The sequence below is a fragment of the Sinocyclocheilus rhinocerous genome, unplaced genomic scaffold (assembly GCF_001515625.1).
Source record: "Sinocyclocheilus rhinocerous isolate Xijiao unplaced genomic scaffold, SAMN03320098_v1.1 scaffold1164, whole genome shotgun sequence".
NCBI lineage: Eukaryota > Metazoa > Chordata > Actinopteri > Cypriniformes > Cyprinidae > Sinocyclocheilus > Sinocyclocheilus rhinocerous.
The window spans coordinates 1,547,649-1,561,054 of NW_015643253.1; the positions used below are offsets into that span (position 1 = coordinate 1,547,649).

At 36.9% G+C, this 13,406-nt stretch overlaps 1 protein-coding gene across 1 annotated transcript; it reads right to left on the reverse strand.

Moving 5' to 3' along the window:
- Positions 1-430: 430 nt before the first annotated feature.
- On the reverse strand, positions 431-2,181 carry LOC107757217 (uncharacterized). The gene is made up of 6 exons (XM_016574632.1): positions 2,023-2,181; positions 1,686-1,748; positions 1,099-1,254; positions 785-847; positions 618-692; positions 431-529 (listed from the first exon to the last, which is right to left on the reverse strand). The coding sequence occupies exons 1-6, from the start codon at positions 2,179-2,181 to the stop codon at positions 431-433; spliced, it is 615 nt and encodes a 204-aa protein (XP_016430118.1).
- Positions 2,182-13,406: the final 11,225 nt, after the last annotated feature.

Here is a 13,406-nt window from a genome sequence, read left to right on the forward strand (position 1 = left end):
TTCTGGACACTTAAGCAAACATACAGAGCCAGATATAAAAAAAATTTACTGAGCAGACAAATGAATGCAATAAAAAACAAAGAAAAACATGTATTTTGTGTTTTCATTGACAAAATTATCTATATCTTGTCTATTTTCTCACCTGCGTTTACTGCAGTACACTCAATCTTTCACCGAAAGTACGTAAGCAATATGCATATACTGTTTAAATACTCATTACTTAAAAAGCAAAAAAGACATTTGCACTAAAAGCACGAACAACTAAAATACCTTATTAGAAACAAAAGGTCAGGAAAATAAGTTTGGTCTCATTTAGAAGAGATAGCTTGGTTTTTCTGTCCCTGCTTAAACTGACACATCTTAAAGTGATCAGACAGAGATGTGACATAACACATTGTTGGCCAGAATTAATAAAACATCATGCTTCTCCTTAGTCATTCGTATTTTTCCGGAAGCCTTTTCCCTGCACGTAGAGATGGAGGGATTTCAGCTCGTCCATGACCTTCTCCTGGATATGCACATCGCTGACCTGTAAGACCAATGAAGATAAAGAGTTAATAAGAAACATACAGAAACAGGATTTATCCGTTTTTCAATAGTTCGAAACTGATTCTTACCCTCTTACTGGCAGACTTCAGTTTTTGTAGCTGTAAAACAGCAAGCTGATTTGGGTTCATTTTTTTCTCCAAAATCTAGATAAAAGTACATATATGAGTGCTTTAATTGCTTCTGAGTAAAATGTTCTATTATTTATTCATATTTAAATATGTACAAGAATATTTACCATTGGAGAGGAAGTTGTGGTTATGTCAGACATCTTATATAGCTTTTTACATCTATCGTTTTTCTGAAACAAAGAAATGGTAGTAAAGAAATTTGTCAGTCTAAGAAAACAACCTAAGCTTAAGAAATGGCCTTTAGTTTTAAAACTAAATATTTAAGTAAAAATGTTGCTATATTGTTAACAAACCAGGTGGCACCTCGCTGAAAAGACCAGCATGATCTGGTTTTGGTTAGTGCTTGTCTAGCTAAACGTAGACATGATGATGTAACATGACAACGTTTATGATATGTGTTCTGAAAATGGAATGTGCTGACCTTATAAACACAGTTTCTGAGTTGATCCATAATGTGTATAAGCTCATGATGGTGGTTTATTTCTTCGTTTTTATGGACATAGGTTCCATTTGTCTTATCGAGAACATCTTGAAATAGGTCAATGATTTTCTGCAGGACACAGCTATGAAGATTTTTCTGATGAATGAAAATGATACAATTCAGTTTAGAATACATTTGTGAAACCTGATGCCACCAGAAATGTAGATGGCATGATAGTATTTCCAGAGGTACATCTTGATCATATTTCTGTACTGTTAAGACATGCGTACATGCACATGACTAGAGTAGTAGCATTTTTTTCTGAGAGTGAAGTCTGAAATATGTGACACAGTTTCTTATAGGTGTATTAAGATTGTTGCTAAAATTCATGGAGCCCAAGACAAAATTTTTATGGGTTGGGCTTCTTTTATGGGTTGGCCCCATGCCCAATTAGCTGGCTATATCATATAGGACCTCATTGAGCCCCGCCTCATAACAAGACCCCCAATGTATTTCATTCGCCAATAAATAACATATGATATGATAATGCGATAACTCATAATATGAATTCAGACAATGCATCTTACCTTTTTTCGAATTTTGTCAAAGGAGCTGTGTTTCAGGAGGATCTTCTCACCATCCGAAGCTGTCTGAGAGGATCATTCAAACGGTCACCCATTGAAATATTCAAAGTCTCCAAAGCATTTTCAAAAAGCTTACTAGTAAACTGATTCTGCACATGAACACCTGACTTTTAGTTCTAGTTGCAGCCCTTTGTTGTAGCGCAAGATTATTCCCACAGGCATATCACCCTCACTTTGTACGGATTAGTTTTGTAACAAGTGCATGCAGTTATTTGCATGTGAATAATGGGCAATTTGAGTTCTAGCACTAGGCTGATAGTAGGATCAGAATACTCACCACCACATCTTTGCTGACACGCTCGGCTACATTAGCCATCACGCTCAGATCAAAACAGGGTTCCTCGATGACACACCTGCCATCTCGGAGTACCGCCACACATTCGTGCATTGGAATGCCGAAAATCAGGATCAGAAAATAATACAGCAAAGCACTGGCCATACTCGGTTCCAAAGTGACTAAATGAATGTATGTGAATGCAGGTCCTGCTGATACACCTGCTTCATTCCGTTCTTCCTTCTTTTTGCCTTCGCTCTGGTCCTCACCTTTGTATTTATTCTAGTTTCCTGGTGACGTCAGCGAACGTCTTTGTTGTTTTTGTTTCTGACTTTCCAGTTGAGATCAAGACAGGTGATGATGTCAGACTCCTGAACCGTAATGCAATCCACGTTGGCTAGTGCTTCCAATGGGGATTGTGTCTGGGCTCAGATTGACACTGCAGAATGTAAAGTTTTCTGGCTGCTTCATGCTACTCAAAGGAGCTTAAAGAAATGAAAGTCACCACAAAATTGCATTACAGCTTTATAATGAGGTCATGACATTTATGCGGCTCGAGGATGTCCCAGATTCTAAATCTTTACTCAAACCACAGTCTTGGTCAAGGAAAGTTCATTAAGGGCAACATAAATGGTATTATTAATTATACTTGTACAAAAGACAGTAAGAAAGCATGAAATGTTGTATTTGCAGAATTAAGACTCTAAAGCTAGACGATTGATCAAATGGAAACTAACGATTGATCAACCAAAAAGGTGATAAGGGTCACTAATGGAAACTGAGGGGGATTTGAAATCTAGGCCACTTTGCAATATCTCATCTCATCTCATCTCATTCTTTTTTTCTTTTTTTTTTGAGGTCAGTAGCTTCAAACATGGCAACTTTTATTAACCATGAGTGGATATTATTTAAAGAGATGTACACTTTTTCTTCTCCTTATTCAGTTAAATCTGTCAGAAACTCTTTTCTTTATCATGCCTTCATTTGCTTTTATATAGTACAATGCCTTTTATGTCTCGATTATCAATGTAATGCTTTACCCTTGCTCCAAACCTGCTTTCAACATATGAAATTCATCCTAAAAATATTATGTTTTACATTACTTACAGTGATATAATCATGAACCATTTCAATGTTTATTGGATGTCATAACAATTTAAGACTTCCCTCAGTAGTGCCATTTCACAACCAATTTTGCCATTTTTGTATCAAAAGTTAGTGTACTTGGTTATCATACAGTGTCATCAAAATGCTTTAAATTAAATATGAGATATAATGTATAAAAACACAATGAAAAATCAAGGTGCAAATCACTTGTGAACATTTTTATTGTGAATAATTTCAATTTAAGTGTCTTAGCAAGACAAAGACATCAGCTATTTTATTCAAAAATGTAAAAAATAAATAAATAAAAAAATCACCAGCAACATTTCCACCGCATATTCTATTGAAATGTGTTGGAAATGGCATTATAGTGGAAATGATTGGTATGTTTCAGTAAAATGCCAACAATTCTACAGTGATGCACTTGTTAGTGGACAAATTGAATAATTATTATTCTCTTTATTTCTCTTTAAGTCAAATGTCCTCATTTTACACAGCAAATTCCATCTAAACCTTTGATTATGTGTCTGTTGGCCCTTACACATGCATTTCCAAACAGCAACACATAGTAAGATGTGCACCTGTGCAATCCCCACACCCAAGGAATTTCCAGCTTTTGTTGTCATGTGCTCAGCATTAAATGAAAAGAGACAAAGGGGGAATAGGGTTGGGGAGGGGTAAGGGGGGATTTCCAGAGTTATAATGCTTTTTTTCTTATCCACACTTCATCAGCCCTTTACTCTGCTTCTTTGAAATGAAGGTCAGTGTAAACAGGAAGTACTTTTAGCTGCTTAAAAATTAAAGGAATCTCACCTTTATTGTTATATGTTAGGCCATATAAAAAGCCTACATACTGTATATTATAATACAAGGCACCCTAACTTTAGTTACATCCCATCCACCATGATTTGCTACTTGCTAGTCAGAAGCAAGTGGTATTAGAGGGCGGGACATTCTCATTCTAGCATTTGATTGGACAAAAGTGCAGGATGACTCATTGATATTGCTTTGAGGTAAATGTGTATATCTTCTAAAACTGATTTAGTTGACATTTAGGAGTACACTAACATATAGATGAGCTAAAACATGCATGGACTAAAAGCCATAAAAATTCAATTTCATACATTTTTGAAGGATCATAAAAAAACTTCTGTTTCTACTTTTTCCTCTCTTCTCTATCACATTACTTTTCCATAACAGACCCTGCAACCATTAAACTGATATACAGAAGTGAGGGTTGCACATGTTTGCTTGCATGGTGCTAAAAGGTGTTGCATAGCATCTTCACCAGAGGTGTAAAGATTACCTAAAAACCATACTTGAGTAAAAGTACTGATACCTTACAGTGAAAATTACTCCACTACACGTCACAGTGCTATACAGCAACAGACTTTCTATAATTTCTGTGCAACATTTCATTTCTATGCAGCATGCCATTTCTACGGGTAGGTTTCTAGGTTTATGTTCACACCCAGTCTACAGTGGACGCGTCAGGTCAAAAGCACATAGAAATCAATTATGCTTTTAACATTGGATGTGTCGTGTAACACCGGCAGCAGTAAACGAATGTCAGGTTCTACTTCTAACGTAATTCTACTTCCTAAAACAACACAAATGGATTTGGAATGTTTTCTTTCCAGTGTACATTCAAAACAGAATTGCTCTGTGTAGACATGATGACTTCCTTGTACATCTTTTTTTTTCTATGTTGGTCCGATGTCCACAAAATTACGGCTCTGACATTGCATTACAATGATCTGTTCTTACTGGATATGAGTGTATTAACAGGTCAAAAAATAAATTTCTTTTTTTCTTTTTTTATTAAACAGTGGTTTACTAAACAAGCCATGGCTTTGTCTTTAAATAAAAAAGTCTGTCATTAGTGCTGCAACACTCTTCAGATTACTTTGTACTGCTTCATGGTTCTTCAAGAGTACAAATGCAAATGGGCCAGTATTTATTTAACCACTAAATTAAAAGAATGGAAATGACATTGTATGTAGTAGTATAGTAGTGCATGTTGTTTTGCGAATCTGTGAGAACCTTTGATACTGTTAACCCCATTAAAGCAAATTAAAGCTGGCTGGACCGCAGACAGTGCTCTCTGCAGCTTTTTCGAAACTGTGGTGAGAGTTGGCATGTGTTGAAATGGGTAGTTTCATGACTCTTAAAGCAAAAGGCAAATTTTAAAAAAATAATTTTTAGATCCATAAGGTTTGTTAAAGCTCCAAGAATCCTTGCAAATCCTGTTGCCGGCAGGAAAGCATGTATGCTGTTTAAGGGTGAGTATGAGCATGTTATCTGTACTCTCTTTCTCTATTTTGCTGGTTTGTGGTTAATGCATCATCAGCAGTTAAAATGCCTTTGCTGAGAAATAACACTTGCATCATCATTCTTCAACTTACACAGTTGTCGCTGGTCCCCTGCATGTGATTCTGGTGTCCCCAATGGGCATAAGAAGACTGATCAGCCAGCTTTACCAAAAAGACCATGCTGGTCGACCAGCTTCACTTGATTTGCCAATGAATTGCAGTTAGATCAGTGCCAAATCAGAACAAACTAGTATAAACCAGCATGGAGCTGCAAGGAAATTCACAATGCTTTTTCAAAATCACCACAGAATTTGTTTTGCATGCTAATTGTTAGCTTGAACAGTGTTAGTAAAAAGCTTCTCCACCCTCTTGGACTTGATAGGGCCACTTTTTTCCTGGCAGTCAAACAATAAGTATAAATTTCCAACTTCACTTATTTTAAGGAAGTCAAAGTGAAACCTTATATGAGCTAAATTGCTATTATTACATTGTGTTGTGATAGGCCTCCTTCACCTACATGGCCAGATAAGGCCAAACCTGTTCAATTGTATTTTTCTTTTTTTGCCTGGAATTCCCATAAGGACTGTATACGATTGTATAAGAAGTATTATATTTCACAGCTGGGTCATTTGACAGTCTTTCAAAGAGAAATGAAATAGCGAAGTGATAGAATGTGCTCTGTTAACATAACCACCTAGCTGGTATATTTACAGTGGTTCTAAAAAGTATTCAGATGCATTTAAACTCTTCAATAACATACCAAGTGTGATTTTAGTTTTTTATTTCAAACATGTGAAATGTGATGATGGTTTCTTTTGCTTTTAGTTATGGGTGGCAGTGGCACTTTAGTCTAATGTGACATTCAGTGTGTGGACTAAGCCAAATTTATGCTAATGAAACGAATGACAAAGATTTTCAAATGCTGGGGGAAGATGGGAGGCATTTATGTATCATATTCTCTGAATAGAAACTTGTCATAGCATGTAGATAACAATAGACTGTCATATCTTATGAAGTCACTTACATTAGCACAACCATTCTTAAAAATTATTTTATTCAGTCACAGACCTTACAAAATTTGCCATGTTACTAGCAAGTGGTTTACAGTGCTTTTTCAAATAAATAAGAACAAATAAATAATGTCAGTTTAAACAATTATCTGTTGTGCACAATATGTGTACAACATGAACTTTATAAATAGAATAAATAACACTGATTTTCCACCATTCTTTTAAATGATGATCAAGATCTATTAAGACTTTTGCTTTTTGTGATTTTGGCTTGTCGTCTCCTGCGCTCTTTGTTCTTCAGGTTTCTCAACTGTGTTGCTTCTCTGTAGACACGCTTCAGCTCAAACAACGCTTTGCGCTGGACGACTGGGTCATCTTCCTGCAATTGTTAAGCATTTAATCAGTGATATGTCTATACAATGTCATAGCTTATTAACCTTTAAAGTCGACACAAAGTAAAACGAGAAATTTTTACTCTTTCTTGAGCATTTTTTTGTTTCCATATCCATCATATAACATGCATTGTGAGGGAAAATTAGTTTCAAAAAGCCGGGCTCACAAAAACCTTGATTACCCGCTTTTAGAAGTAAAACTCCTTTCGTGTGGTTACCAAAGGCGGCAGTGGCTTGCTTTCTAAAGAAATGTATCAAATGTGATTGATAAAGTTCAAGGGCAATATGATGCAAATATTCCTGTCATTTTTAAGCTCTGTTAATTTTATGCACATTTTCTGGGTTGGTCCATTTTCTTGGTTTCTCTTGATTGAACAATATGCATAGAAAGTAAAGTAAAAACAGTGTATCGAGAGAGCATTAATATTTTAAAATAATATAAACATTTATTTTGATTTTTTTATCGTTTTACGGCCAGTAAGAATTATTTAGAGACAGTACATTTTCTCAGTTCACTGGCCACTGGAAGGTGTGGATAAACATACCTTTGGGCCTCCCTATTTATAACTCTATAGCTATGATGTTCAATGCTGCTTGGTGTCAAGTTTGGTTTTACAGAGCATGAAACTGTTGTCTCACCTTTATCACCCATAGGGTTTCTGCATATGTCTTGAGCTCTGCACTTTTGCCTGGGAAGTAGTTTTCTTTCAGTTTTTTCAAATGCTCTTGAACATGTGCAAGTCTTTCCTTTGTAGCTTCATCCAGACTATCAGTCTCCATGCGAGTGAATATCCTACTGTATGTGTCCATTATGATGCTCATCAAAAGATTCTGCTCAGGTTCCTGCAAAAAACAAACAAACAAACAAACAAAAAAACACACATGATCACAATGTGCATTCAACACAGGATATGCCATATAGGATGTATAAAAACAATATGACTTTTGGTTTAGAATGACTGGTATTTTAGTCCAAAATATTGCAAATGCCAAGCCATTGTGGAGAGGAGGTTATTTTTAAGAAGGTTAATTACCTCAAGATTCATCTTTAAGTCTTTTAGGACCCGTAGGAAGACAGGATGTGCATTGTGTAGCTCATGATTATCTTTTATCTGGAAGAAATGAAAAGGTCATTGTTTACATCAGCTACTATTTTAGACTTTAGACGTCATTGTGAACTCTTATCTTTTCTCACTTAATCAGATGAATGTGTTTATTATTATTATTAGCGCGATACATCTGAAACCCAAACTCAGCCTACAGATCAGACATGTTCCATTATAGAAGAAAGGCCAGTTTCAGACTGCATGGATGGTAGACTAGACTTCCTGTTTTGTATTATGCTACCTCTGAAACATGCAGTTGCAGTAAAAGTTGACTAGTTTGTAAAGCCAGCTTTTCCAAAAAAAGATCTGGAGTGGTTTTCGGCCTGTCTTTATGTATCTTACAGGCCGTATCCTAAAACAGTACATCACGCCTATGCCTATCAGTTAACTTTTTGGACTCTTTTTTTTCAACTTCCTCTCTGTGATGTGACATATCTTTGAAATTTGAACTGATCTACTTACATAGTATGCTTTAAGCTCATCGATGCTCTTGTCCAGGTTCTCAGGGACGCTGGCCTCGCCGTATGTCATCCATCCTGAAGTCAGCAAACATACTCCCCAGAAAAAGGCCATCATGTTTTGCGCAATCATCCTTGTTAGTTTAAGGCTCTCGCTGAAGTGTATTGCTGTCTTTTAAAAGCCGAAGTTAACTTTTTAAGCCGTCTTGCGACACCCTACTGTTCTCGTGTCCTGGCAATGGTCTGAATGCATGTGTTTGAGTGAATGGGTATTTATAGTTATGTGTGAGAGCAAGCGAGCGAGCTGTGATGAAGGTGTGAAGTTGTGTGGCTTTTACAGCCGAAGTTTCCTTTAAATCACAATGCACCATGATACTGCTCAACACTATGGAGCCCACCCCGCATCTTCTAGCCTGGAATCCTGTGGATGCCACTAGGCGGGGCTGTTGGTGGTTTTGTGGTTGGGAATCTTTTTGGTGATCAAGTAAGGGGTTCGGGACACATGGGCCTGAACATTGATGCACTTTTGGCCACTCCAATGATGGTCATGCATGAATGGCTCCCATTTGGGAAGGATGTAGTGTTTTTTCTTATCCTAGGGTTTCAAATAATAACCTTGCACCACATTTAGCAGATTTTGATCTTATACCCACTTGTGTCACTTGCTGTGCTTATTTCTTTTTCAGCTTCTACATGCATTGATATGCAATAAACTGTCCACTCAACTCTTTTGTTCAGTCTGACAGCTAGGAGATCATAAGTTTATATTTATGTTTTTTTTAATTGAGTAAAGCTTGTGGTGTTTAGTTCAAGAGTAATTAACCTTGACATTTTTGTAGTTTTTCTCTTAGATGCAGTTGGTGGAAAAACTAACAAAAGTAGGCTGAAACACATTCACTAGAAGTTCTTCAGAATCACACATTGAGCTAAAAAAAAGATTATGTAGATAAAGAAGGACTTTTTGACTGATTGCAGAAAAATTGAGTTGTGCTGTTGCTCGTCAGGAGTTTAAACCGGCGTTTGAGGTTTTAACACTTCATCAGCTCAGCCCTGCGCGCAGAGAAAGAGAGAGAATGACAAAGAGAATGAGAGGAAGACAGACTCAGAAGTGATGAGTAGTGTGAGACAGGTACAGTTTCAAGGAGGTAGAAGGCATTTTTCCTGTTAGGTCACTTGAGGTGATACTACATCTAGGTAAGAATAGAGGAAGGCCATCTGAAATCTAAAAAAAGCTTGTCTTCTCTTGACTTCATTTAGCTTGCTTTTTTGTCATGATTAAAGTCCTCCAAACAATTACGTTATGGTAATATGGTAAATATCAATGATAGTAAATCCCACATTTACACGTATACGTAATAAAAAGTCGGAAAAGTATGATTTCAGTTCCTATCGGCTGTCACTCAGACACTCCAGACCTCAGTGTTGGAGGTGTGTCGCATTTTCCAGTTAAGTGACATCGGCGTGGTTGATTTTCCACGGCTGTGGTTGTATGAGGTGTTACCCCAGACTCCTCATTGTACATCATACAGACTACGTAGAAACCAAAAAGGATATTCCTTCTATGAACTGCTTACTTGTCATTTTTTTCTTTTCGTTTCGTTTACATTATTCATCAGCTCAAAAACCCATATTTTGCCAAATATAGACAAGCACCTCATGTTAAAGATGTACTGATATTCTGAGTATAAACCAGAAAGAGAATTAATCGTACTGGAAGTTGGATGGTTTATAGTGATCCAGGATAAGTAAAAGGTTTCTCATCCAAATCTTATCATCCAAAATGACAAGGACTTAAAATGTAGCAAGAGACTGAAGTGAAATCCAAGTTTCCCATACTAAACATCCATATGCGAATGTAACCAGACATTCAGTATTGGGAAATATACAGAACATGTCCTTGCCATTATTATTTTTCAGACTTGAGGGGGATGTTATATAAAGCAACATACTGTACATTGCATTACTTTATCAGTTCATGCATTCCCTAGGATTTGACCCCATGACCATACTGCCATGCTCTACTGTAGGCTATAGGGATGCTTGGCCATTTTTCCAGTTCATACAATCAATAAAATTTTTCTTCTAAATTTTAGAGCTTGTTTGTATGACACTGGCCCTTTAATGTGTCAAATATTTAAGGCTGGAATACACTACATGACTTTTTAAATCTGAAACATCAGGCATCATACACTTGCCGACTTTTTGAAAGGTTACAGAGAAAAACTGAGCACTATGCACTTAAAGTCTCGGATCACACAATACCAGACTTTCAAGTCATTCCAAACACAACAACATACAAATATATGTGCCTCGTATAGTTGACACATGACAAATGAAAATATGTGTTCTAAAATTGGATGGAATCAAAGTCTGAACCTAAAAAATCACATCATACACTATGCAGTTTTCTCTGAATTCCGACTAGCCAATTTTTGCAGACTGGCTCTGACTTTCTAGTGTCAACTCTGTCCAAACGTCATGCAGGGTGTTTGTGTGTGTGTAATATGACAATATGTACATCGTTAAGTTTGTTATTGAACAAACCAAGGCGTAAATGAATGCAAAATTTGTTTTATTTTAATTACCCATTCAGCCAGTGAAGCTGACAAAATATTTCAAGCAAATCCACAGTTAAAAACATTCACCGTTTCAGTACACTGTAATTGATGCAAACATACTTGTGATGAGAATAAGTTAGATTTTAAGTTAAGTTCCTTTGTGTTATGGTGTAGTAGAGTACATTATAAAATAAAAATAAATAAATAACTATTTCCACTTAATTTATAAATAAATAGGTTAATACATAGCAAAACACTAGTTTACTACATGGGAGACAGGACTTTTGGATCTTCTCATTGCACCTTGTTAGGTTTTTCTTTGTCGGCCCGATTAAACACCATGAGAAAATCATTTAATGCTCCTTGGATTGTTCCATTTTCCACCTTTGAGAGAACAAACATATGTATCAGATATCATATCATATATCAAAACCGGCTTTTGACTATTTTGGTAAGTCCTTTAAAACAACAGTTTTGTTCTCTTCATGTTTACCTTGACTGAGTGAATGTCCTGAAGCTCTCTCCATACTTTCTGCTCTTCACTGTACTTGTGTTTCAGATTGTGCACCTTAGTCATAACATATTTTAGATTGGCTTTCACTTCTGTATCATCAGATTTGTTCAACATTTCTTGGAAAATGTCTTCATAGATTTTCAGCATTCTTTCGAGCAACAGCGCCTGACAAGTGCAGGAAGCCTTGGACTAAGAGAAACAAGTATCATTAGCTCAACATAAAAAACGTTAAATTGCAGCATTTTTGCACAGTAAAAACTTACATTCAGCTGGTCCAGATGAGACACAAAAACGTGCTTTCCAAACCATTCTGGGCCTTTTGTGTTCTAAAGAAGGTGGGCACAAAATAGCGACCGTTGTGAATATATTATGCGTTTCTTGTGAATCTTCACCCCTAATCTAAGATCAAACTGTCACAAAGTTCAGCGTGCAATAGATGTGGTTTCTGAATCACCTGGTCTTCTGGCTAATATTAGCTGCAAGACCAAACTACAGCATCCAGTTATGAGTTGCATCTAAAGTCATCTTGCTTACACAGACTGAGTTGCTTTCAAACCCGCTGCAGAAGTTCATGACAGTAGACATCACTTACATAACGCACTTGAAGATTGTGGATATTTGTGTTCAGCATGTGGCTCTCTTCGCTTTTGGACCGTTGAAATCTGAACGCGTTGGTTGTCTGAAGAGACGCTATTAACAGAAGTCCACACAGCAGCAACATGTTGAACCAAGAATCCATTCTTTGTGTTTGTGTTTCAGTGCTGTGAACCATGCGACTTTACACACGACGTTGTGACCTGATGCTAGTCAGCAGGTGAGTGTTGATGATCGGAAAGGGGCCGGGGGTTTATATAAGTGCACAACCTAAAAAGAGCAACGCTATGAAGGCGGCAGTGGATGCGCTTGGGTTTTTGGGGTTTCTGTGGGCTACTTTTCTATGAAGGTTTCCTTTAAATCAGAGATGTGATGCTCTTAAGTAAATGACGTTGCAGTAACCCTGCACTAACCTAAAGGATTCGTATGGCCAGACACAGTGGCCTTTGTGAATAGCCAAGTTTGCAATCTACTTTTGGACAATCATGAAACTGGGTTGAGGGCTTGTTAACATGCGCACGCAATTAGTCATTACCAAACTGAAAGTTGGGTCTTCATCAGATATTATTTTTTGTGTGAAAATGAAACTTCTTGTCAGTCGTTTCAACTGGTTTTATATCTGACAACTAAATCTAACTGCCATCTGCCATTAATTAATATGCATTGTTTGCATGCATATCTGTAACTGCATATGTCTGCATATGTTGCATGTGCATTTGACCACAAGTGTTTGTTTACATGTGTGAAAGTGCATATGTATGCATACGTACCTTTGTATATTTGGTGCTCCAAATGCAAGCATACTGAAAAAGTCTTATTGCCAAAACCATCCTGCATGCTGCATAATGTAAACATACTGCATACTTTTGGTACTTTTCATTCCATATGCATTACTTTGCATTGGTGGTTAATTTGTGCTGATGTATATACCTTTGTCTATAGATTTGCTTAATCTACAGCTTTCTGATTGTGGCCAGCTTTTCAGTTGAATTTCCCCTCAAACATACTGTGGTGTAGCAACAAACATCAGTTCTCTGAATCTGAACCTCAAAAATCTTAAAAACATGTTGAAGATGTAAATGAAGTTGTGCATAGTATGCTGAGGGATGGATTGTGTATACAGTGCAGTACAGTGCAAGTTTCAGGAACTGTTTCTCCTACGTAGTAAGTTGGCGGAAACGGTTTCAAGGTTGTGGGTTCGATTTCCAGGGAAGGTGTGAACTGATAAAATGTGTACCTTGAATGCAGTGCAGGTTATTAGGATCAAAGTGAAGTTATTATCAAAGTCTTGGTTCAGCAGTTTGCATGCATGCTTGACACATTGAAGTCTTGGTTCCCATAT